The sequence below is a fragment of the Engystomops pustulosus genome, chromosome 4 (genome assembly GCF_040894005.1).
Source record: "Engystomops pustulosus chromosome 4, aEngPut4.maternal, whole genome shotgun sequence".
Lineage (NCBI taxonomy): Eukaryota > Metazoa > Chordata > Amphibia > Anura > Leptodactylidae > Engystomops > Engystomops pustulosus.
The window spans coordinates 145961997-145989917 of NC_092414.1; the positions used below are offsets into that span (position 1 = coordinate 145961997).

The following is a 27921-nucleotide window of genomic DNA, read 5'->3' on the forward strand; positions in this document are numbered from 1 at the left end:
TGAAGGGAGAGAGAAAAAACGTATCCTGAGCTAAAATTGAACACGGAATCCAAAGGTTAACTATTTGCTGGCATTAAGGAAATGTAGTGCTGCTCAGCTGCGCGGCAGAGAATGATGGAAGTTTCCCCTATAAAAAGTTTCATCTCCAGTCTCAATCAGATGCTAATACATATATTTTTTGTATGATTAGTTTTCCATTGTACAACACATTCTTATGTGTATTCTATATCTGCTACCTTTACATGGAGAAGTCTCATCAATACTACAAATGACTGGTCTGTTCCTCATTAAGGTCTATAAAACCGTCACAAATAATTGGGAAGTGTTGAACCAAATCTCTGGAGACGGCAATTAGTCTCAAGGTCAGCAGAGAGGTGTTTCTGTTGATTCCATTGTTTGTATTCTGATGCTACATTATAGAAACCCTATTTGCCCTGTGATGAAAAAGTTTTAGATATTGTCATGTGATTTTATATTAAAGATGGTAAACTGTAAATGTCTGAGAGAAGAGGGTCCCATCCCTAAATTTCTGTTAGATGCTACTACGATGATTTGGAAGGTGATAAGAGCGACATGAATGCCCCAGTCCTAGTTTTCCCAGAAGAAAAATTGCATAAAAGTCTTTCCTTCTTTCGTCTGTTCATGTTGGGGACATCCACAGGTGAGTGACACAAACACCTGGCTGCCACATAAATCAAACATCAGGTCAAGCCATTTTCATCACTTGCTCTATGGACTAGTTGTGATGGTCACTGTGGTCTCTGTAGCGGGTAGGGGTTGGCATGGGCACTCTATCCAGTCAGGTGCTATACAGCAAGCTACAATGCACCATGCCTTCTGACAACTCTTTATCTTAGGCAGCATAAACCTTTTCAGAAAATTGTGGTATAGCAACTCTTCTATGGCACTGAGATAGATATGCTTCCACCATCTGAAGTGAGCTTTGGGTACCATTCGTCCTTGCTTGAATTTTTTTTTTGGTAGGTAATTATCACAAGTGCCCCATAGGGCTGAACTTTGGGAATTGTATTGTTCTAATCATCACAAATAACCTTTGTCAAAGTCGGTTGGGTTCTTATACTTTTACCACGTTGTCAGTTTGAGACTTTTTGGTCTCATTTGGTACAAGAGACCAGTCAAGGTGTTGATCTTCCCCATTAACTTTAAGAATTGACTATGCAACACCCCTGCCAAAGCATGGGCAGAGGAGTGTTTGCGAATGAGGCCCTCTTTCTGGTTCTCCCTAGTAGGTGAGCCTGCGCATCTCGCCTTAGGGTTAATTCAGTCAGTATCAGGTAATTAGCAGGTATAGATTCTGCCTGAGCAGGAAAGGGTTAAGTATCTAAAAATTATTATTCCCCAATTTGCAAATAACTGATCATGACTAAGGACTCCACAATTTAGTCCGAAACGCGTAGATCGTGTATCAGTGGTCACACTGGATATGGCTGCACGCTTTTAATATGAAGAATAAAATGCTATGATTTTAGAAGACTTGGAGTGCTGGAATATTTCCCTATCCTTCTACACATTCCCCAATTGTATTCCCCTATGTAAGCTGGAGTGTGATTGGAGAGTAAGCCACCACCTGACCAGGTAATAACAAAACCCCTGGACAGGGAGGGGCTCTGTCTCTTAGGATCTGAGAGATTCTGCTCTTTCCACAGGCCTCTTAGGCCTCAGCTTTCACCTTAGAGAGCACATCCTGTCATAGAGGAGAAAAGCAGTGTGTAGCACACCATTAGTGCTGCACACAGAAGTGAATACCAGGATAAAAGCTGCAGCTTCCACAATTGGGCACATCAACATCCCAGTCTGCATACACTACCAGGCTGATGAACCAACTCCTGTGGACCACTCTCCATGACCACTCCAGTCATCCGAAATCTCCAGTAATCCGGAATCTGTACCAGAATCGTTTAGGCTGTCACCATCAAGGGCTCCCCATCCATCACCCAGGGACATATATTACGGACACTTAGGGGTTGCCCCAGGGAGATCCAGTACACCAGCCTCTCCCTCCATATTTCTTGCACACACCATCTACTGGACAGCCCTTCGGTCCCCATACCAAGCACCGTGACCACAGCGTGCCTAGACCACAACCGACAGCCACTCCGGTATTCTGGGCCCCGGCTGCCTCCAGGCCCCAAGAAAAGGCTAGGCTCCGGTGGGGGAATGTTGCAAGTGGCGCACGAACAGGATATCTACTTCTGTGCATTATACTGGCACTATAGACTGTCCTTTATTGAAAAGACTGTGCTGCCTAACCCTGCTGCCATCCGGGTTTATGCCCAAGTGAATTTTGTGTTACAACATAGAATGTGTAATTGCATTACCACGTGCTGTCGAGCGCTGCTCCAGCACCCAGGTGGTTTATACCTGCTACAGAACTTTGTCAGCTCTGCTACATCCGGCGCTGCAGCGCCTGAAGCGTTACCTTCTGGAGGCTTTGTGGCGCCAAACCCCTCACTGGCGGGAAACCCTGGCTATGTGCTGAACTCTGCCCCCTGCATGTTTGGCATGAAGTACCTTGGAGGAGGAGCCGGAGCGGCCGCAGCCAAGCAACGAAGAGGGTTAATCGGCCATCTTGGATTTCGAGGCAGGCCACGCTTGAGCCTGCCGATCGCATGCGCATCTTCCGGAGTACCGACGCACGTGTTCCGCCACCGGGAGAGAGCACCACTGATCCTCTCTGAGCACCTGCTGTCTGCTGGACATTGGGAAAGGAGATCATCGTTTACTGGAGCTGTCCTGTCATCGCGGCTGATCCTGAGTGAGTACCGCTGGGGAAGATAAAGGGGGGTAGAGATTGTTTCCAAAGCTAGGTGTAATTGTCTCACCTCCCAGGGAATAGAGACTGTGTCTTAGAGGGACCATATCCCCATTAGCAGCGGACATTGTTTAACCCCTCAGACTCAGCCCAATAATGTCAGCCCAAGAAGAGGACACTGGCTGGAACGACTCCTATCACCCGGCCCCTTCTCAGGGTATTGGAGCATGCCCAACACCCCAGAGAGCCCAGCTGGTGCCACCAGCTATCTGGTTACCCCACTATGAAGGAAAGTTGCATACCCTCTCTGAATTTAGAGCCAAGATGCTAGCTACCTTCACACTGTATCCGCTCACAGAAGAACAGAAAGAGGGCATCCTAACTGGGCAGTTAAAGGGACCCACTCTCAGTCAAGACAAGAGAAGAACGCCAGAGTGTGGTCCAAATCCTCAATAGGCTGTGCACCACCTTTCAAAAATGTACTGCCTCTGAGCTGAAGCAGAAGTTCTTCGGGAAAAGACAGAGTCCCCAAGAAAAGGCTAGGCCCGGTGGGGGACGTGGCAACTACTCATTTGCTTTCTAATATCTTAAATTTTTTACTTACATTTCCAATATTTTTTGATAGTACCTATCTGACAACTATAGAAGGACATTTTACCACTTCCAGCTTATTACACCCTTTAAAGGAAATCTACCATTTGTTTTTATGCATTGTGCATCAAACATACCTTGAGAATGCTGTAGCTACACTGATGCAGGCACATATCTTGTTTAATCAGTGATCCGAGTGGTTTTGCTCTAAAAACAATGATAAAGTTCCTGATCTTGGGAAACCTGGGTGCATATTGGCTGCAGTGTTTCACATAGCTTCCTGAACTGACAAGACTAATAAACCTGAGCTAGATGACTCATACACAGCAGCTGGGGGATGGTGCAGCGATTGATTACTTCTGCCTGTCAGGGACAACACAGTGATTGCGTATTCTCAGGTTATGCTGGGCGGGACAAGACTGTTGCAGAGAATAATGTGGGTAAGGAGAGCGCCAGGGCAGCCACATGAACGACACAGCCTCATTATCATAACTTTATATATGTTTTTTCAGCAAAACCAGTCAGTTCAGGGATTAAACAAGCTATGTGTCTGCATCAGTGTAGCTACAGCAATCTCAAGGTAAAAACAAATAGTAGATTTAAGGCATGTGTACATGTATCACATTGCCTACAGAGTTGCTATGCTGTAAATCTGTGAACAATGTAGTGTATGGGATTTTTGAGAATTGTGGAAAGATCTGTAACGGTAACTATTTTCCACTCCAGATTTATGATCTTTTGCATGCCATTTTTTGCTGTGGATCACGGTGCCAGATTCAACCTTTACATGCAAAGGTTGAGCTCCAGCCCCCCTAGAGTGGCAATATGGTGGGCACACACATCACAAAGCAGATGATTTCAGCTCAGTATGAGAATAAGGTTGTCTGCTGCCCACTGATGGTGGAACATGGTGATGGCTTCTGCCTGATACAGAACCGCCCACCTCACAGTAGAGAACCTAGTGGCTTTCTTTACCGCAATTAGTGGAGCGCCACTTATTAAGGGATGAAAACTGATGTCGGTAGAGATGCTAAAAGGTTCTATTTAAATCTATCTAAATACCGTTGAGTACAGCAAATTATTATTGAAGGGAAACTTTGTATTGCCTATTGCTTCTTACTAGAGATGAGCGAGCACTAAAAGGCTCTGCACAGGGAAGCTTGGCCAAACACCTGGAAACCTCAGAAAAGGATGGAAACACCACGGAAATGGACAGGAAACAGCAGGGGCAGCATGCATGGATGCCTCTGAGGCTGCTAAAACGCACCATTATGCCAAAATTATGGGCAACAGCATGGCCATGACAGAGTGACAGAATGAAGCTAGATAGCATCTAAAACATCGAATAATTGACCCTGACACTATAGGGGACGGCATGCAGAGGCAGCGGCAGCAGCGGCAGGCTAGAGAGTGGCATGGCGACATACCCTAAATGGACTCAGGCTTCAAACCAATGGGTGGCAGAGAGGAACCAAAGGAGGTGAGCAAGAAGCGCTGAAATTATTTCCTCTGTGAACAAAAGGTTGACGGTATATTTAGTCGATAACGCAGCATGGTGGCGACATAGTGACCAAGTTCCATAACGTATCTGGTGAAACACCCGAAAAATGAGCCTGACACAGCTCGTTTGATAAGGGAACGACATGTGGAGGCAGCCATGGAGACGACTTCCATGATTAAGAGTGACAGAACGGGTAATCCATATTGCGCTTCTATGATTGCAACTGCAGGTCTCCATCATGGCGGCGACAGACGCGCCGAGTTCCACTATGTATGTGGTGAAACACCTGAAAATTCTGCCTGACACAGCTCGTTTGATAAGGGGACCATGTATGGAGGCAGTGAACTAGTAGTAGATTAAAGGTGCTGCAGTTAAAACTATGTTAGTTGGATCTTGGGATGGAGCTGGCGCTCTGCTGCCAGGCGAGCTTTCGCCAATCCAAGCCCCTGTCTCTAGGCTACTCCCCAAACAGCACTTCTAAGAACCTTTTGTATAAGATCAAGTGTAGTAGCGTTCTTATAAGTTTGGGATATGGCGGGTGAGGGGAATGTAAACAGATGCGCAAGAAGCGCTGAAATAATATCGGTAAATGGTAAAAGTTTGGCAGTATATTTTGTGGATTACACAGCAGGGTGGCGACAAAGTTAACAAGTTTGATGTGGAATGCCCTGTAATAGCTCTTGGGCGGTGTGCCTTTTATCGCCTAGGCTCAGCAGTTTGAGCACCGCCTGCTGTCGCTTAGCGACGGCACTGCTGCTGTGCCTAGAGCTAGCGACTGATGGCGCCATGCCCACGGATGGTAATTCGGAGGAGGAGGAGGTGGAGGAGGGGTGGGAGGAGGAGGAGGTATAGTAGGCCTTTGAGACCTGGACCGAGGTAGGCCCCGCAATCCTCGGCGTCGGCAGTATATGACCAGCCCCAGGGTCAGACTCGGTCCCAGCCTCCACCAAGTTAAGTGTAGTAGCGTTCTTATAAGTTTGGGATATGGCGGGTGAGGGGAATGTAAACAGATGCGCAAGAAGCGCTCAAATAATATTGGTAAATGGTAAAAGTTTGGCAGTATATTTTGTGGATTACACAGCAGGGTGGCGACAAAGTTAACAAGTTTGATGTGGAATGCCCTGTAATAGCTCTTGGGCGGTGTATGCCTTTTATCGCCTAGGCTCAGCAGTTTGAGCACCGCCTGCTGTCGCTTAGCGACGGCACTGCTGCTGTGCCTAGAGCTACCGACTGATGGCGCCATGCCCACGGATGGTAATTCGGAGGAGGAGGAGGAGGAGGTATAGTAGGCCTTTGAGACCTGGACCGAGGTAGGCCCCGCAATCCTCGGCGTCGGCAGTATATGACCAGCCCCAGGGTCAGACTCGGTCCCAGCCTCCACCAAGTTAAGTGTAGTAGCGTTCTTATAAGTTTGGGATATGGCGGGTGAGGGGAATGTAAACAGATGCGCAAGAAGCGCTGAAATAATATCGGTTAATCATAAAAGTTTGCCAGTATATTTTGTGATTAACACAGCAGGGTGGCGACAAAGTTAACAACTTTGATGTGGAATCCATGAAAACAACCCAAATTTTTGCCTGACACACCTCGTTTGATAAGGGGACGATGTATGGAGGCAGCTATATGGACGACTTTTGGAGGTAGCAATGGAGACAACGTGTGGAGGCTGCTATGGAGACAATTTAATTTGGATAGTGCCTGTATGTGGCAGTCCAAAAAAGTTTTCAAACCAGAGGAGCAGGTAGGTGGCCCTCCAGAAAAATGAAATAGATTGAGTGCCTGTATGTGGCAGTCCAAAAAAGTTTTCAAACCAGAGGAGCAGGTAGGTGGCCCTCCAGAAAAATGAAATAGATTGAGTGCCTGTATGTGGCAGTCCAAAAAAGTTTTCAAACCAGAGGAGCAGGTAGGTGGCCCTCCAGAAAAATTGAATAGATTAAGTGCCTGTATGTGGCACTCCCAAAAATTGTTTAAAACAGAGGACCAAACAGAGTACTATAGCTAGAGCCAGTGGGCCCTGTCAAAAAATAGCCAGTTTCCTCTGCTTTAGTGTACAAAGAGGAGGAGAAGGAGGAAAATGAGGAGGAGGAGTGGATAAATTATTCAGGTTGAGCTTCCTTCACCTGGTGGAGATTGGAAATTATGAGAAATCCAGGCTTTATTCATCTTAATAAGCGTCAGCCTGTCAGCGCTGTCAGTCGACAGGCGTGTACGCTTATCGGTGATGATGCCACCAGCTGCACTGAAAACCCGCTCGGACAACACGCTAGCGGCAGGGCAGGCAAGAACCTCCAAGGCGTACAGCGCCAGTTCGTGCCACATGTCCAGCTTTGAAACCCAGTAGTTGTAGGGAGCTGTGTGATCATTTAGGACGATGGTATGGTCAGCTACGTACTCCCTCACCATCTTTCTGTAAAGATCAGCCCTACTCTGCCGAGACTGGGGACAGGTGACAGTGTCTTGCTGGGGTGACATAAAGCTGGCAAAAGCCTTGTAAAGCGTACCCTTGCCAGTGCTGGACAAGCTGCCTGCTCGCCTACTCTCCCTCGCTACTTGTCCCGCAGAACTACGCACTCTGCCGCTAGCGCTGTCAGAAGGGAAATACTGTTTCAGCTTGTGCACCAGGGCCTGCTGGTATTCATGCATTCTCACACTCCTTTCCTCTCCAGGGATGAGAGTGGAAAGATTTTACTTGTACCGTGGGTCCAGGAGAGTGAATACCCAGTAATCGATGCTGGAATAAACTCTTTGAACGCGAGGGTCACGGGATAGGCAGCCTAGTATGAAATCTGCCATATGCGCCAGAGTCCCAACGCGCAAGAATTCACTCCCCTCACTGGCCTGACTGTCCATTTCCTCCTCCTCCAACTCCTCTTCTTCTGCCCATACACGCTGAACAGTGAAGGACTGAACAATGGTCCCCTCTTGTGTCTTGTCAACATTCTCCTCCTCTTCCTCCTCATCCTCCTCCACCTCCTCCGATATGCGCTGAGAAACAGACCTGAGGGTGCTTTGGCTATCAACAAGGGAATCTTCTTCCCCCGTCTCTTGTGACGAGCGCAAAGCTTCCGACTTCATGCTGATCAGAGAGTTTTTCAACAGGCCAAGCAGCGGGATGGTGAGGCTGATGATGGCGGCATCGCCACTGACCATCTGTGTTGACTCCTCGAAGTTACTCAGCACCTGACAGATATCAGACATCCACGTCCACTCCTCATTGTAGACTTGAGGAAGCTGACTGACCTGACTACCAGTTCTGGTGGAAGTTGACATCTGGCAGTCTACAATCGCTCTGCGCTGCTGGTAAACTCTGGATAACATGGTTAATGTTGAATTCCACCTCGTGGGCACGTCGCACAACAGTCGGTGAGCGGGCAGTTGGAGGCGGCGCTGCGCTGCCCTGAGAGTGGCAGCATCTGTGGACTTCCTGAAATGCGCACAGATGCGGCGCACCTTCGTGAGCAAATCAGACAGATTGGGGTATGTCTTGAGGAAACGCTGAACTATCAGATTTAACACATGGGCCAGGCATGGCACATGTGTCAGTCTGCCGAGTTGCAGAGCCGCCACCAGGTTACGGCCGTTGTCACACACAACCATGCCTGGCTTTAGGTTCAGCGGTGCCAACCACAGATCAGTCTGCGCCGTGATGCCCTGTAATAGTTCTTGGGCGGTGTGCCTTTTATCGCCTAGGCTCAGCAGTTTGAGCACCGCCTGCTGTCGCTTAGCGACGGCACTGCTGCTGTGCCTAGAGCTAGCGACTGATGGCGCCATGCCCACGGATGGTAGTTCGGAGGAGGAGGTAGAGGAGGGGTGGGAGGAGGAGGAGGCATAGTAGGCCTGAAAGACCTGGACCGAGGTAGGCCCCGCAATCCTCGGCGTCGGCAGTATATGACCAGCCGCAGGGTCAGACTCGGTCCCAGCCTCCACCAAGTTAACCCAATGTGCCGTCAGCGATATATAGTGGCCCTGCCCGGCAGCACTCGTCCACGTGTCCGTGGTCAGGTGGACCTTGTCAGAAACGGCGTTGGTCAGGGCACAGATGATGTTGTCTGACACGTGCTGGTGCAGGGCTGGGACGGCACATCGGGAAAAGTAGTGGCGGCTGGGGACCGAATACCGAGGGGCGGCCGCCGCCATGAGGTTGCGAAAGGCCTCGGTCTCTACCAGCCTATAGGGCAGCATCTCCAGGCTAAGCAATCTGGAGATGTGGACATTGAGGGCTTGGGCGTGCGGGTGGGTTGCACTATATTTCCTTTTCCGCTCCAGCGTCTGGGGTATGGAGAGCTGAATGCTGGTGGATGCTGTGGAGGATCGTGGAGGCGACGATGGGGTTTTTGGGCCAGGGTCCTGGGCAGGGGGCTGACTATCAGCTGACACAGGGGAAGGAGCAGTGGTGTGCACGGCCGGAGGTGAACGGGCTTGGTGCCACTGAGTGGGGTGTTTAGCATTCATATGCGTGCGCATACTGGTGATAGTTAAGCTAGTAGTGGTGGAACCCCTGCTGATCCTGGTTTGGCAAAGGTTGCACACCACAGTCCGTCGGTCATCCGGTGTTTCCTTAAAGAACACCCATACTTCTGAAAATCTAGCCCTCGCCGCGGGAGCCCTCGCCACGGGAGCTTCACTACGTGACACATTTGGCGCTGATGCACCAGCTCTGGCCCTGCCTCTCCGTCTGGCCCCACCACTGCCTCTTCCAACCTGTTCTGGTCGAGGACTCTCCTCCGTCTCAGAAGCACTATGTTCACCCGGCCTCTCAACCCAGCTTGGGTCTGTCACCTCATCATCCTCCGATCCCTCAGTCTGCTCCCCCCTCGGACTTCCTGCCCTGACAACAACTTCACCACTGTCTGACAACCGTGTCTCCTCATCGTCCGACACCTCTTTACACACTTCTTCCACTACGTCAAGAAGGTCATCATCACCCACAGACTGCGACTGGTGGAAAACCTAGGCATCGGAAAATTGCTCAGCAGCAACCGGACAAGTGGTTTGTGACTGTGGGAAGGGTCCAGAAAACAGTTCCTCAGAGTATGCCGGTTCAAATGCCAAATTTTCCTGGGAGGTGGCAGACTGGGGGGGAGGAGGCTGAGGTGCAGGAGCTGGAGGAGTGCCGATTTCGGTGACATGGGTGGACTGCGTGGAAGACTGACTGGTGGACAAATTGCTCGAAGCATTGTCAGCAATCCACGACATCACCTGTTCGCACTGTTCTGGCCTCAACAGTGCTCTACCACGAGTCCCAGTAACTTCAGACATGAACCTAGGGAGTGTAGCTCTGCGGCGTTCCCCTGCTGCCTCATCAGCAGGTGGTGTCTCACCCCGCCCAGGACCACGGCCTCTGACCCCTGAAGTAGTTGGACGCCCACGTCCCCGCCCTCGTCCTCTACCCCTAGCCCTCGGGTTAAACATTTTGAAAATGAAAGTTATAACTTTAATTTTTTTTTGACTTTTTTTTGTATTTTTTTTGTGTGTTTTTTTTGTGTTTTTTAGTTTTTAAAACCAAACGATGCTATCCTATTGCTATGGCTATTTTCTAGCCAAGTATGAAAGCACACTGCTATGCCAGATGAGATGACGCTGAGTTATGTAAAAATAAACGTAAAATAAAAAGTAAATGGCAGACTGTGCCTAATTGAAATCCAACCCCTAATAAATTGTCCCACTTCGGTCTTTGCGATGGATATGTGCGTCACTAAGCGCTAAACACAACGGTCGCAAGTTTCACTGCAAATTCCTCACAATATGGTAGTAAATGCACTATAGCAAGGCCAGCCACCAGCAGATCAACCAGAAATAAAATATATAACGCTATTGTAGGCCTAAGTAAGCCGTTTGGATTCTCCTATGGCTATTTTCTAGCCAAGTATGAAAGCACACTGCTATGCCAGATGAGATGACGCTGAGTTAAGAAAAAATAAACATAAAATAAAAAGTAAATGGCAGACTGTGCCTAATTGAAATCCAACCCCTAATAAATTGTCCCACTTCGGTCTTTGCGATGGATATGTGCGTCACTAAGCGCTAAACACAACGGTCGCAAGTCTCACTGCAAATTCCTCACAATATGGTAGTAGATGCACTACAGCAAGGCCAGCCACCAGCAGATCAACCAGAAATAAAATATATAACGCTATTGTAGGCCTAAGTAAGCCGTTTGGATTCTCCTATGGCTATTTCCTAGCCAAGTATGAAAGCACACTGCTATGCCAGATGAGATGACGCTGAGTTATGAAAAAATAAACGTAAAATAAAAAGTAAATGGCAGACTGTGCCTAATTGAAATCCAACCCCTAATAAATTGTCCCACTTCGGTCTTTGCGATGGATATGTGCGTCACTAAGCGCTAAACACAACGGTCGCAAGTCTCACTGCAAATTCCTCACAATATGGTAGTAGATGCACTACAGCAAGGCCAGCCACCAGCAGATCAACCAGAAATAAAATATATAACGCTATTGTAGGCCTAAGTAAGCCGTTTGGATTCTCCTATGGCTATTTTCTAGCCAACTATGAAAGCACACTGCTATGCCAGATGAAATGACGCTGAGTTATGAAAAAATAAACGTAAAATAAAAAGAAACTGGCAGACTGTGCCTAATTGAAATCAAACCCCTAATAAATTGTCCCACTTTGGTGTTTGAGGTGGATATGTGTGTCACTAAGAGCTAAACACAACGGTAGCAAGTCCCCCTGCAAATTCCTCACAATATGGTACTAGCTGCAAATAAAAAAAAAAAAAAGTATAACGTTATTGTAGCCCTAAGAAGGGCTGTTGGGTTCTTGTTGAATCACTCCTGCCTAACACTATTCTAATAGAACAGCCTAACGCTTTCCCTGACCAGCAGCAGCTCTCTCCCTAGCGGCATCCAGACAGAGAATGATCCGAGCAGCGCAGGCAGGGGCTAGTCTATTCCAGGGTCACCTGATCTGGCCAGCCAACCACTGCTATCGACGTGTAAGGGTACCACGTCATGCTGGGTGGAGTGCAGAGTCTCCTGGCTTGTGATTGGCTCTGTTTCTGGCCGCCAAAAAGCAAAACGGCGGGAGATGCCATTTTCTCGAGCGGGCGAAGTATTCGTCCGAGCAACGAGCAGTTTCGAGTACGCTAATGCTCGAACGAGCATCAAGCTTGGACGAGTATGTTCGCTCATCTCTACTTCTTACCTCAAAGACTGACAAAAATTCCAAGTAACAGAAATCTCCAGACAGCCCTCTCTAATAGTCATAATCATAATGTGGTGCTGGGTATTCCCATTTAATAAGCAATCCTCTGACATGTGGCATATGGAGCAGAGATTAATGTGGACCTCTCACTTTTTTATGGGATACTGTGTTACAGTGTCACAGAATAGAGATCACCTATTTCCATTCAAGTTTCTAGTAACTCTAATCAAGTTTAAGGTATGGTCTTATAAGTCTTCTATAATAGCAAATTTTGATTGTAGTGCTTGGCTATAAAGTAAATAGCATTATGACTTAGAAGGGCCACTTTCATATTGGGGCACATTTACTTACCCGGTCCTGTCGCAATCCCTGTTCCGGACAGTCCGACGAAAATGAAGTCCGGCCGATTCACCAAGATCGTGCGCCCGATATCCTGCATGTGTCGCTTACCCACTAAGGTTTGCCGGAGTTCACCTTCTTCTTCCTGGTGCATGTAAGTGCATTGTCTTGCGACACAACTTAAATGTTAAATCCCGCGCTCAGTCCGAATCCGTCAGATCGTCCGACGGCCCGCCCCCCGATTTGTGTCGCATTAAAGCCGGTGCCAATGCACCAAAAATCGTTCACATGCGCCACAATCCCCTTTTAAATGCGGCTCAAAATGGTAATCATCTGAATATCTGACGTTTATGCGGTCCGCGCACCGTTAGTAAATGAGCACCATTGTGTTACAAACCTGACGACTATAATGCATTTTGAATGTCCATAACTTTGAACCAATCTTTGTCTCCTTTCATTAACAATTTACTTTTAATGATTATTTTTACCAATACACTTTACTTGACCTTTTCCGTTTAATAAGCATTTTTCGTTTGAAAGCCCCTTACGTAGGCCATTGCACACTATCCTTTATCTCCTATACTATTTACATATGATTGGCTGGACGTTACTGGGCAATGTAAAGTTAAAAAACAATCATTTTATGTTTAGATAAAGGATCCTGAATAGGGGCACACAAATGAATGATCAGGATAACACTGTCCACTTAAAAAGGTCTGTACCCAGTTTAAAGGGGATTGTAAAATAAGAGATTACAAAGGCCTATCAATAACAGGAATCATTTGTGTAGTAAACAAAACAATACCACCTCAGTCTGTTACTATATTGATATTTATTGTGCAACTGTATCTCTTCTTATGTTAAGCCAGCAGTATTGATCTAAGAACATTCGTCATAACTCTCTTATATCATCTGTCACTTGTACCTCAATTATTTACCCAGATGAAATATATATGTCAATGATCTCTTTCCTTTGTCATCTAGGATCATATTGTCTTTCTTTGTTATCTGTTAGAGGGCTTGAATTGTCGAATGCTACATGCAAAGGTTTTAAGTATATTTTCTTGTAGAGTCACAGGGTCATAAATAAATCATATTTTTATGCAATGCTATTGACTTTTTTATATATCTACAGATCATGTCATAAACTCAAACCCTTTTCTAGCCATAACTTTCTACCCCAAGACTCAAATGTCTATGTATTGATTAGGTCTGATTTGTCCCAAATACATTGGGGCAGACCTATCATATCTTGTGTGCAATGCTTACGTGGCATGACAGCACAGTAAGGAATTAGGACATTTTGGAAGTTTTCTACCCAAAAACTGAACGTGACATGGCAAGGACAGTGCATTTACTATAGCCTGCAATAGAAAACGGGTGTAGGCTATAGCTAAAATCTTTGTCAGGTCTGAAGAATTTCATTTTGGTACATGAGTCAGCGGGGGAAATGTTAAGACTGGCAAAGGATATTCCAGAAATATATCACATCATTCAACCTCTACAAAGCATGTTTATGTCAATTAGCCTGAAGGGCTCGCAGCACTTCTAACCAACCCGCTTGGCCCCTCAGGGGAGAAGAGGTAGAGGGCGGTTGGAATTGCTGCACAGGGCATGCAATATAAACAGTAAACTTTTGTTTACTAAGAAACACCCGACCATCATCTTTCATAAAAGTATACCTTTGTTCAGCTTTAATAATAATCCATTATTTATATAGTACCATCAAATTCTGCAGAGCTTTACAAATCATAGGGGACATATACAGATTGTACAGATAATATTACTTGAAAGAGTACAAAAAATCATATGGAACAATAGGAGTGAGGGTCCTGCTCGCAAAAGCTTACAGTCTATGAGAATCAAGGGAGTGACACATGAGGTATAAGAGCTTGTACAATGGTCCAGCTAAGCTTTCTTAAAGAAGACCGGTCACCAAAATTTTACCACCCTGACTAACAATGCCTGCTGATAAAGGTTCACCTAAAATTGCCAGTGAGTCACTGTACCTTAATTACAGCCATTTTTCTGATGCAAATGAGCTTTTCTGACTCATGTCTGCAGGCTGTGACTCTTCTCCTCTCCCAGGCTGCTAGTGAAACCCGTCCCATTATTTTGACTGATAGTCCTGTGTCTCTTCAAATCACTACCCTGCCTCATATTACTGAGGTACTGTCTGCTAATATTCAACTACAGACATATAAAGCTCTACTTAATTATAGGAAATATTGTGTCAATTTTTTTACACTGTGCCTTGTGTTACATTCATGTCATGTGACCAGAGTGACATCATCACAGGTCCTTTAGCCTTCTAACAATAACAAACTGTACACCATGTATGATTACATAAAAGAACAGCAGCCTGCATGGCGGTTGGTGAATGTAGAAATACATAGAGGCTGCTGTGACTTCATGTGGTCAGATACATGAATGGGGTACAGTTTGCTATTGTTAAGAGGCTAAAGGACCTGAGATGTCACCCTGGTCATATGCTAAATAGTAAGGAGGCATAAAGCATTAAGAGGAGTAGATTGGAGGGGCTAGCCAAGCAGGACACGCCCCCTCTGATGCCAGGTAATATTAGATAAAGGTGATTTATGTGGATGAAAGCAGAACAATTTCTAGCTAAAATAAGGGTGTCAGTTAGTTTTTAGGGCTCTATAGGAACCTGTCACTGGCTGTATATGTGAAAATGTGGGGACAGGTTCCCTTTAAATTCTACAAAGAACTGGCGGTGCTTTGTAGAAGTTAAAGCGGTGTTCCCATTTCTACAAATGAATGTTATTGCTTGTATTTTAAAAACTTATGTAATTTTCCAATATACTTTCTGTATGAATTCCTTACTGTCTTCTAGATCTCTGCTTGCTGTCATTCTATAGAAGCTGCTACGTTTACTTCCAGTGGACAGAAATCTGACCATGGTCACACAGGTGCACAACTCATTATAACATAAAAACTAATCAGAGCTGTGTGTTATAATAAACCGTGCACCTGTGTGACCATGGTCAGACTTCTTTCCAACGGAAGTAACATAGAAGCTTTCTATAGCAAGCAGAGATCTAGAAAACAGTGAGGGATTGATACAGGTAGTATTAGAAAATTGTGTAACTTTTAATAATAAAAACATTAAAATGAATTTTCTGGAATCGGAATATCCCTTTAAATGATGTGGTAGATTTCCTTTAATAAATTCCCCTCATTGATGACCACATGACCTGCACTGCAATACCAGACACAGAAGGGTGGCGTTGTTTCTGGGACAAAAAGTAAAACTTTTTTCTAATCTCATGACCCCTAAAACTGATCTCAAACTTTCTCAGAACTGACATAGAACTAATGATGTACGAGGCTTAATTAGGGACATAGACATGTTGGTGCCATTTTCATATCAATGTAATTTCAGCGGTTGGCAGCTTCCCATCATATTTGTTCAGAATTCTCATACTTCTTGTTAGTTCATTGAACTGTCTAGTTATCACTACTTCAAAGTCCCCATATCATTAAGAAAACATGTAGATATTAAAACTTAATTTCACTTTGATTTGTGAAGGTTAGTGGGTTATACTAGTAATAAACTCAAATTATCATCTAAAATCCTATGATATTTTTAGAAACTGAACATATTTCCTATTTATAAGTAGAATTTTTTGTGGATTTTAAGCCTTTTGTATATGTCAGTCAGCAAATTAACCTGAGAAACTTAGTGTGATCATAAAAAGAGTGTGCCGTTCCTGTGTAAAACTGTGTGAGCTAGAAATGTACAATACAATAAAGCTTTATTGATCCCTTAGGAAATTGTGATGTACATGGCTCCACCATTTAGAGTACACAAAAGAATAATCATAGACATTTAGAAACACATATGATAACACATGAAATAGTGATACAATATGGCTTGGGGGGGGGGGCTTTTGTTGGTGAGGCAAGTGGGGTTATTAACCCCTTACCGAGCCCTCTCCATAGCCGGTAAGTCTTTGCTGCATATTGCAGCAAAGGCTTACCGGTAACAACCACGATCGGTCCCGGCACTGATCGCGGGTGTTTTCCTGCAGATCGCGGCCGGCAAAGGTGCCGGCGGCTTCAAAAAGACGGCGGCGCATGGGCGCCGCCATCTTTCTGAGGATCATCGCTCCCCGTGACGTCATCGGGGAGCGGCGATCCATCGCCATGGTAGCTTCGGGTCTCACGAAGACCCGAAGCTACTTCGGGTTAACCCATTCATTACAATGTGCTATCAGCACATTGTAATGTATGAGTAGCAAAATACACATATACTGCGATATTGTAGTATGGCAGTATATGATGGGATCGTACAGACACCCTAGGGTTAAAGTACCCTAGGGAGTCTGAAAAATAGTAAAAATAAAAATTAAAAAAAAGTTAATAAAAAAAAATTATAATAAAAAAACCTAAAAATTCAAATCACCCCCCTTTCCCTAGAACTGATATAAATATAAATAAACAGTAAAAATTATAAACACATTAGGTATCGCCGCGTCCGAAAATACCCGATCTATCAAAATATGCTAATGGTTTTTCACTGCGTTTAACCCTGTAACGGAAAATCACATCCAAAAATCGAAAATGGTACTTTTTTTGCCATTTAAAAAAAAATTAAAAATTCTATACAAAGTGATCAAAAGGTCTTACAGTCCTAAAAATGATAACATTGTAAACGTCATCAAAATCCACAAAAAACGGCACCACGCACAGCTCCATACACCAAAGTATGAAAAAGTTATTAGCACCAGAAGATGGCAAAATCCCCCCCAAAAAATTTTGTACAGGAGGTTTTAATTTTTTTAAATGTATGAAAACATTATAAAACCTATACAAATTTGGTATCCCTGTAATCGTACCGACCCAAAGAATAAAGTTGACATGTCATTTTGGGCGCAAAGTGAAATCCGTAAAATCCAAGCCCACAAGAATACGACACAAATACGTTTTTTTACCAATTTTACTGCATTTGGATTTTTTTTCCCGCTTCCCATTACACGGCGTGGAATATTAAATACTACCATTTTGAAGTGTAATTTGTTACGCAGAAAATAAGCCATCACACAGCTCTGTACATGGAAAAATAAAAAAGTTACAGATTTTTGAATGTGGGGAGTGAAAAATGAAAACGCAAAAATGAAAAAGGGCTGCGGCGGGAAGGGGTTAAGTTGGTAACTTCTCGTGCTCCGTTGTTGCAGTAGTACTTGGTGCAATGGGTGTAATGCGTTTCCTGCAATGGAGATAGATACAATACATTTGGAATATCTTCACACTCTCCCACTATTTTCACAATTTGTTATGCTGTGAACTTCTAATATATGTAAAAAAAAAAAAAAAAAAATCTTCCCCGTAATGACAAAGCTGAATGTGAATGTCCTATGGTAGAGACAATCCAACATGTCACTAGGATGGAATCATTTCCACTTCCTCCTGTGCGAAAACATGAGTAGGGGCTTCTGTGTCTGGGCACAAAAATTGATTCTGCTCCTGTCTAGGCTTTAGATATAACAGCCTGTTTGGCTGACACTTACAACTACAATCTCACACCCTAGTTTGTAGCATGGTGCTTTAAATTTAGCCATAGATATATTGTATACAGTCTTGTGTAATATGTACACAATTGTTGTGTTCATTGTTTTATTAAAGGGGTTGTGCATTTTCCAATATACTTTCTGTATCAATTCTTGTTTCCAAGATCTCTGCTTGTTGTCTGCTTCATTGTTTACTTCCTGAAGATAAACAATAGTCATGTGATGTCACACAGGGGTACAGCTCATTATAACACACACTGTGTGACATCACATCACCATGGACCACTGTTTATCTACAGGAAGTATAACAAACTTCCTGTTGCATGACAGCAAGCAGAGATCTAGAAAAAAAACGTAAAGAATTGATACAGAAAATATATTGGAAAATTGTATAACTTTTCATTAACAAACAATACAAATGGGAAAATAGTTCAGTCCCCACTTGACGATCTTTCATGCCATTGATGTGATGGTAAATCCCCAGGCAAAGACAATAAGCAGAAGGGGTGAAGTGCTTATATTAGCTGTAGACACACCCCAAGTGGCTTTAGAGAACATCTCTCCTTGGATCAGATCCAGGGCCTTGGATGAGTTCTAGTTTCTCAATGGGAAGTGATAGGAATAGAGTTCTGGTGAACTCATATCCAGCTGAAGCTCTGGATTCTGTTGAGACCAGACATAACCCACTTCCTAAGCTCCCACTGAAAGTTCTGGTTATCTCAGTTTTCATGGCCACTAAAGCAAGTTGAGACGCAGGTAAGTGTTTTCCTCGCAGGCTTGATTCCAGATATGTATTTGGAATTGGGCTGGGATGGACCATATTGGTTGGAAAAGTTGTATGTTTTATGGCTCCCCCTCCTACAGAGTAAATGACAATCTCCAGCTTGTCTTCCTGACCTTATAAAGCTATTTAAATAAGGCTGCGGGAAATGAGTGACATGTCCTGGCACTACTGAACATAATCCCCCTCCCCTGGCTGTATACTCTAGTTTCAGCACACAACCATAAATTATTAAATTAACCATGGACTCAATACGGAGATTGAGTAACCAAGTGGAATTTCCAACATTATGACTTTAAAAGGGCCTGGTCTGTGAACTTTTGTGCTTATCCCAACCTCTTAAAGGGTCACATGATTGTGTTTTCCAGCAAATGATCCGCAAATATGGACAGCTCACAGATGACACCCGTGTGGCATCCAAATTATCACGTTCCCATAGACTTCTATGGGAAGGGGCAATCCAAAGACATGGGCTGGAATAGGGTATGTTCTGGGTTTTCTACAGATTCCACATGATCTGTGAAAATGTGTGTGCCATGAAATAAACATAGCAAGGTGTGATCTGTAGCCAACAGACAAAAAGGTTTGTTGAAATGAACCAGCAAGTCCACAGGGATGAATTCTCATTATAACTTTTTTCTTCCTCATAAAACCAGTAACAGACAGGTTGGCAACATCAGAGAGTAGTAGGTCCACACATCTTACACGTTTTGAGTCCTTGCAACTCTTAATCATAGATGTTTGTGTACATGAGGCAAAAAAACTGCAGAAATCAGGTTATACAGCAGGAAGAACGAAGACCTTTCATATACATCTCTGCTCCTTCTGTTTTCAGACGTGTATCATAAGTCTGGCTTTGTCTGTTTTTTGGGACTTTCCCTGTTTTTTTCCAGCTGGTCAGATGTATCTTAGCAGTTTTTTTTAACAATACTTTTTAAATGCGTTTCTATGGAAAGGCAAACAAATCGGTAACCAGAACCCGGTGTCTTGCATTGTTTTAATATGTGATCGAGTGCATATGCAATTGGGCCAAGGCCCACCCAAGTACACTAGCGATATGTGTGATCTCACCCATAGAGTATAAAAGAGGATGATCCAAGATGAGAAATGGCAAAATGTATCAACACAGCAACACTAATTGAAGGAGGGGGGGGGCACATGCTAAATAAATTGCTCTTCAATAATATACCACAAGCACTTTTATATCCCACCAAACTTTATTGGAATTGGATTTTTATTAAGAATATTTGAGTGAAAACTAACATTAACAGATGAAATACTAGAAAAAAGGTTTTTTTAATAACATGGTTATTTTGCAAGCAAAAATCGTGTGTGTCTAGGCAGTGAGGCTTTACCATGAGACCAAGTCATTTCCATGTAGAGTGGAAGTCTTCACGAAACGTCTGCCTGCTGCATGGAACTCTTTTACTTGTGACCATTTCTCCATGAAGCAGGTACATTTTGTAGATTTTTTGACACTTTATAGGAATTGTGCTTATTAAGTCTTATTATTCATAAATGCGTCTTGGTTCAGTTAATAATATTCCACCTTCAATCATTGCATTTCGGAACCTCTGAACCTAAACAACAAAAAGAACAAAGTTATTACATAAACAATATTCTATAGAGTCTGGATTCATTAGGTTTTGAAATAAATGATAATTTACATGACGTGAAAGATGCAATATACATTTCTGCACTCTAAGCACGGCCACACATCACCTCACATATCTATTAGTTGATCTCCAAGCAGCAGGATTTCCCGTGCTTTTTGGGTTTATTAGCTTTTTTCAATGCTGGACATTTGAACTTTTTTTTTTTTTTTTTTTTTTTTAGGTGGACGGGGGTTAATACAAGAATAGGGTCCCTGTAACGGAAAAGGAACATAGGACCATCCTATGTGCAGAAAATCTTCTCTATAAATAAGACTAGCCACATCCTTATCACATGCTTTGCATGCATTTGTTCTTTTCACAAACTTATGTGAACATTAACCTTTGCTGAAATTCCTTTGCCACAATTGACTTGCTGCAACATCTTTCCAGTTTTTATGGCAATTGTAAAAAATACATAAAAAACCCCTATATGCGAAATTAATGCATGCATAAAATGTTTAAAAGAAGAAAAACTAAAAAAACTAAAAAAAAAAAAAAAACAAGATTCAGACTGTACTTTTCAGACTGACCCATTTTACTGCAAAAGGTCAAACTGCTAGTAAAAACACAAGACAGCTGTGCGGATAAAGAAAAAAAATAAGTAAAGGAAGGTCAGACATAGAGCAAAATATTTTGCATATATTTCCGAATAGAAGGCAATGAGTACACCAAATATATTTCAATGCATTTTTAATGACTCGAGCAGTGCAGAGCCGATATGGGATGTGACCGGCCTTAATATTATTTAAAGGAACTGATACATTTATTACATATTGAATAATAGATGCTCTAAAATGAAATCTGAGCACCGCCCCTACATGTCCATCCCTCAATTACCTTTTCATGAGATAGGAACAAACACAGACTTCGCCAGGACCAAAGAGCTTTATAGATGACCACATTATTTATATCATTCATCAGCAGAACAAACTAAGCCTGAGCGACTGATGAATACATTTATGTACTGCTCCTCCACTTCCAAGATAAATAAAGATGCTTTTAAAGCTCAAACAGAGCAAATAAAGGGACATACAAATCAACTATATCACGAGAAGACAGTGTGGACACTGCTCTGTATATATTGACACGACAATGTCCTTTACTTGTTTGTGCATCCAAAATAAATGAGGTCAGAGACAAACACAGGTGTTTGCGTGAAACCTGACCGTGAGATTAGATAAAATAATCTGGCATATTAAGTACATAGAGAATGTGGAGGCTTGACCTATGCGGCTCATTCATGTTATTTCAGAGACATCCCAGATGATTCCTGGAGTTAGAGATGTATATACAGGAGACAGCAGAAGACTGCAGTTCTACATCAATTTGCCCTGTGTTACTCAAATTAGAAAGGGCAAGGACTGGACTTGTCTGTACTGGAATATAGAAGAAATTGGGGATGAGGAAGCGGCTTCTTTCTCTGCAAAATATACATAGCTGCATAGCCAACGCAAAGCCACTATCAGCTCATTCATCTATACATGTGTAGAATGATGAAGGTCAGCAGAAGATTGTATAACTTTTTGAGGAACCCTCCACCAATCCAGGTATAAAGAGGCCACAGTCCTCCTTTAGGACTATAGGACATTCACTACAGATTATCCAGGCCATCATTTGCCATTTAATTTGGGGGGGGGGGGGGAGGAGAATAAAAGCATGTATTGCACATTTTTAACCATTCACCTTTTATTTTTTACACAAATCACAGGATAAATATTCTTAACATTTTGTGTTTTTGATAATATCCATTAACAAATAGTATTTTTAGTGTTAAACACAAAATTACAGCAAAGTGGAGATGCAACATGAAGATTGCCTCCATCTACTACTACATGGGACTTAATGGTCAGATGTAACATCCAACAGCCGGACCCTGTGGCTGAGAATACCATACTCAGAGAATCATAAATCACTTTAATCCAGTAAATTTAGGGTGATCATAACCATGTGAGATCTAGTTTGTGTATCTAAATTAGCTCTTTACTTAATGGGGTTGGCCAATTTTCAATCAATCTGTTCCACCTGTCTCTGCATGTTTACGTAACAGTGCCTTTGCCTCCATTGATAACTTCAGTGTTTCCTTGTTCTCACCATGCTGCCCTCTGAACATATACACAGCTTCATCTCTCTCACTGCTCCAGACCATGGCGTCCCCCACTGTGCCTCTTTCTATCTCATTAACAGACACAGGTAGAGGGGTGCAACCTCTCTAATTCATCAGAGCTGAGACATGTAAACAAAGATTCATGGAGAGTCTGCAGACAGCACTAAAGTAAGAAGCGGGAATGCCGAATCACTTAAAGAGGACCTGTCACCAAGAAATTCAGCCCTAGGAGCTGCTTACTAAAGAAACCTCTGATAACCCCATCTAACACTGCGGTGGAGTACAATGTAAATGCCGGACTGCTCTCAAAGCTGTCCGGTGTATTCATGAGGGGGTGGTCCGAGGCGCTGCCCCCGGACCGCCCCGTTCGCTCCATAGGCCGGCTGTGACTGCCGCGCGTCATGCAAAAGAGTGTCCAACCCCTTTAAGAGTAATACCTGGAAATAACCCGATTTTAATCGGAAGCATTTAAGATTCTTTCAGTGACAACTCCTAGCAAACAGTAGTTTATTACAACTTTTGTCTAATTTCATAGAACTGATTCAGTAATACCTCTCCTTCTATTGTACCCAGTCATCACAAGATTGCTTGATAGCTTTGGTTAAATGAGCTGCTGGGTCTTACTAGTCCCAGTAAAGCTCTGCAAGGAAATTCACAAGGGGTCACTATCTCCCGTAACTATGGCCAGTATAGATGATGACATACACAGAAAGGGACCCATGGTTATTAGGTTTCATTGGTATTTAATATTTATGCTATATTTTAAAAAAGAATTATACTGTAATTGAACATGTAAACATTTTATGGTAGTTTAACCCCTAATAAATCTAAAATTGGAAAAATAATCCCTTTAAAAATATAAAAGTAATTAATAACAAAAATAATTAAAAAAAAAAAAAAAAAAAAAAAAGGAATGATCGTTGATTACTTAATTGGTTGTTAATCACCAGGAATAATAAAAACTGTCAGTACAGGACTTTATGTTTCAATTTAATTGATCTACATTATTTGTGCAATTAACAGTGGTTCCACATTGGCTTTTTCTTTCATATCTTTGTTTTTTCACAAAGTGTAACCGTCATTCTGAACAAAAAAAAAAACAAAATACATAATTCTTCTGCAGGTGTTCCTCGGAATCATTCCTCAAAATATTTTGCCTTTCAGTCCTCATTTAGTACCTTTTTTGGCCCATAGCAACCAGGGTTTCAAGCTCTCAAAAACCTACAATCAGCAAGATGCAGGGGCGGAGCCTGCCTCCTGTCACCTCATCACAAGCCGCGCTGCTGACCAATCACACCAGAGCTATCTTATATCTATCTATCTATATCTTCTATCTCTCATATATCTATCCATCTATATCTTCTATTTATCGCCAATCTATCCATCCAACACAGCACATGACACAGCATGAAGACTTGGAGATTGTCTCCTGCCAATTCCTTGTGTAAGGTGATGGGGGGCTGCCGTTTCTGTCTGTGTGGATTATGTGTTTATACACAAGTGTAGCAGAAGAGAGGGCTTCTCCCTGCAAATGACTGCTGCAGCACTGAGCCAGGAGGTAATCAGCTGTGAGCAGAGGGGGGGGGTGGGCGCATTTCTCCTTCCGTAGTCTCAGCTTCTTTATGAATACGGAATGTCCATAGTAACAGACATATGAGAGATCACTGCCATCTAGGGGAAGTCTGCAGAATACAAGAGGAAGGAACCAGATTCGGGTAACTAATCCAATTGCAAATGTACTTAAAATTACCTGCCCTACAACATATCAAAAGTTTTTTTGAAATGACGGTTACACTTTAACCCATTTTGCCTTATGGACACGTATAAATTGCTTTACTGAACCAATCTGTATGTGACCAGAAGCCAAAATGGGTTTCACTCATGTGGAAAAAAAAATCCCAATGCGATTCTACCCTAACAGTGGCTCAGTGGCTAGCATTATGGTCTTGCAGCGCTAGGGTCCTGGGTTTAAGTCCCATCCAGGTCAACATCTGCAAAGAGTTTGTAGGTTCTCTTGTGTTTGTGTGGGTTTCCTCCCACACTCCAAAACATACAGGTAGGTTGATTAAATTGTGAGCCCCATTGGAGACAGAGACAGATTTGACAAGATCTGTGCAGCGCTGCATAATCTGTGTGCGGTATATAAATAAAGGAATCACATCAATTCCACTAGTCAAAGCTAGAACTGAGCATTAAGACTAGAATATTATGGATACAGGAGAATATGCCATTTGGATTCATAAAATAAACTTTTCCCCTTACCGACTCGCTACGGAACGTCCATGGAACCTCCCGAAAAACCATAAAGTGTATTCCAGCCTCTAAGCAGCGCTGAGCCAATACCCTACCAACATTCTCACACGCCATGGCATCTTTTGTGCTGTAAAGATGTTTCTTCACGGCCCATTCTTGAGTGGAGGCTGTGAGTACGACATTACCACTACAGTGGTCTATAGTTGCATTCACATGATGTCCAGAGCGTTCTAAGCGTAACCTTTAATAGAAAATAATGAACAGTATTTAATGACCATTATTTTACATTGAATTATATCAAGCAGAGAACTTGTTTTAATTTGACCCAGTTGGCATGTTCCTCTTATTTAGTGTAGCCCTATGCTTTATTTAGACACAACTGTAGTGGCTCAGAACTTAATAAATCTTTTATTTGATGTACATACACATTTTATGAAGAGGCTACTCCATGCCCCAGTAGCCCGTTTGGATCCCTCCTACCCCAGTCTTCAGCGTGCAAAAGCCGTTCAAACTCAAATGAGGAGCCGGAGTTCTGAGCCCCTCAGGCTCATTTACAAAATTCTTCATCCTGGTAGTAGATTTCCTTTGAATTTGAGCAGTTGCCAGTATGGCCCTTGGGCAAATAAATGTTGCTCACCCCTGATCTAAATCCTAAGATTAGGAATAGAAAAGACATTTAAAGGAAATGTCAACATTTGTATAATTTTATATGTTTGTGGAATACGGCTGGGAATGGGAGTGCTGAGAATAGCGGAGTGCTGTGCTCAGCAATTTTCATAACCTCCATACTATTGAATGCAGTGGAAAGTAGCATGCTTGTGATGCTGCTTCAGCAATTAATGAGAATGGGACCCCTGTCCTCTGGTTTGTTGGAGTTCATTTTTGTTGTCCTGTGGATAGGGGATAGCATGTAAACTTGGTATAACCCAGTGAAGTAGATGGCAAATCATCAAATTGCTCAAATACAGTGACACAGTAGTTAGCAGTGTTTATATCCTATAATGCCATCTTGTCCCCAGTCTGACCTCAGGTAAGAGACTATTTCATCTTAAAAGGACATCTACCAGCAGGAGCAAGGATTGTAAACCAAGCACATCGGCATGCAGCTGCGTTCCCCCTCTGGCAGGAGCTGCTCTTTTTTGAGCTTCCTATGCCCTTGTTTTTAAGAAAAAAAGGCTTTAAAAATCATGCAAACCTATGACATAATGCAAACATTAACACCTATGGAGCCCGGATCCCCTAAGGCTCATTTGCATAATTATAAAAGCCTTTTTTGTAAAAGCCAGGGCATGAGAAGCTAAAAGAAGAGCAGAGCCTACAACAGAGGGCACAAACCAGTATGTCAGTGTGCTTGGTTTACAATCTTTCTTCCTTGTGGTATCAAAGTCAAATACTTGATAAGAGACAAAATAGTTTGGAGAGACATGACTCGCAACCATACAGAGCAGATTGCTGATACAGGATATCCCTAGCTCCGGGCAATATACACAGTCCATATAGCTGTATCCTGCCCTGGAAATCTCCGTAGTAAAAGAAATAGACCCTGTGGAATACATGTGTTACTGTGTGAAATAGCAGAGCTGGCTGTGTTGCTCTATACAGCAAATGCTAGATGGGAGTCTACAGATCTCTTTGTTGCATTCACCTTCCTGGCACATCCAAGAAATATTACTGCAGAGCATGTGAAATCTAGTATACAGTGGAAAGCAGTCCTAAAGTACACTATGAAATGATGCCTGTACCTAGGGAGCATCAGCATGGACAAAACATCAAAAGGTGAGACTGTCCTATATGACCCTACACAAGAAGAGTCCACACACTCAGTGACCCTCACCTATGCCAGTACTGACGCGTTGGCCACACTGTACCCCATCCCCGATCCTTTACAGCCAGCGCAAGTCGCTCAAGGTTTCGAGGATTCCTATTAGAGAACTCTGGGTTGACAATCTCATTTTCATTTGTATCTATCCCCACCAGCTGTGAGGTCTGAACACTGGCAGATGTACTCGCTGGACGGATTGCTGTAATAAATAGAAATTAATATATTAATCACAAACAAATATCAATAACATGTGAAGAAGAACGTCCATCCCACCAGCTCATCACTGTCAGGAGTTTCAACACTTCTGTTTAGTGGCCCCAACAACCTTACAGATTCCCTTCACTGACCCAAAAAGAAATATCAATAACCTGAAAACCTGAGTAAAGGTGCTGCCTGGATTGCACATTTTTACGTTACTATGGGCATCAGGTGGTGTAAAACTACCTCCAGTGCAGCCTGGCCCCTCCTGTCCCCGGTGCCCTCTGCATATGGGGGCCTAGAGGTAATGTCAGCAGTGCACGCAGGCTGCAGCCTATAACAGGCCACTGGCGACTTAATGAGGGAAGTAGATGCTTTATATTACTTTACACTCTTTGGAGCCAGTTAAAAAGGTTATCCCATTCATTCCTTTAAATGATACTGCATATTGATGGCAGCATACATGCCGTTCATACGTGCAGCTCTGCGCCACTCTTACACGCCATTCCTGAGGCATTCATACATGATCTTCAGGAATATGGCAGACTGATTGTCTATACGTTTCAATGTTTTTCCATAAAGACGCTGATAAACCCGTCCCTAATAGCCCCAGCAGTGCACTATGTATAAGCCTGTACAGACCTGCTAGGAGACCTCGGCCTCTCCTCAGGATGGACATGATTACATTACACTGCAGTCAAGGTGACATGTGCTCCCCCCGCACACACTGTTTGCTGCTTTCCAGGACACAGGAACAGGGCAGCAGATGTCAAGTACGAACAGCAGGAAAGGACCTGTGATGACGTAATGACAGGGAGGAGCCAGGAGCTGTGATTACAGGTAGTGTGAGAGCAGACAGTACAAGCCTGCGTGTGATTTGCAGGCGACGGATCACGTGGCTATGACGTTAACAAAGGTCCTGCAGCTGACTCTTAGACCCCGCAGGCTGCAGTAGAGCGCTGTGCAATGCTCACAGCAGGACTCCACAGTGTAATGTGGTCTCTGTACACATGTAATGTACTGCTTGCTGTAATATACAGCACAAGTCTGGCTGATGCGTGACCTCTGCCCGTGTATCACACGTGATATGTACCAGTCTTCCTGCCTATAAAATTGAGTTATCAGGTGTGAAGTTATTAAAGGAAATTTTCCGTCACGATAAACCAGGGACACTCACTTATATACCATTATACAAGCTTTTACCTC

The 27921-nt window shown here is 43.5% G+C and overlaps 1 protein-coding gene across 1 annotated transcript; it reads right to left on the reverse strand.

Annotated features, from left to right (window-relative positions):
• Positions 1-19898: 19898 nt before the first annotated feature.
• Positions 19899-27554, reverse strand: MRPL18 (mitochondrial ribosomal protein L18). Its single transcript, XM_072147989.1, has 4 exons — positions 27358-27554; positions 26530-26716; positions 24705-24936; positions 19899-20263 (listed from the first exon to the last, which is right to left on the reverse strand). Exons 1-4 carry the CDS (start codon positions 27392-27394, stop codon positions 20192-20194), a joined length of 528 nt encoding a protein of 175 aa, XP_072004090.1. The 5' UTR covers positions 27395-27554; the 3' UTR covers positions 19899-20191.
• Between the last annotated feature and the right edge of the window lie 367 nt (positions 27555-27921).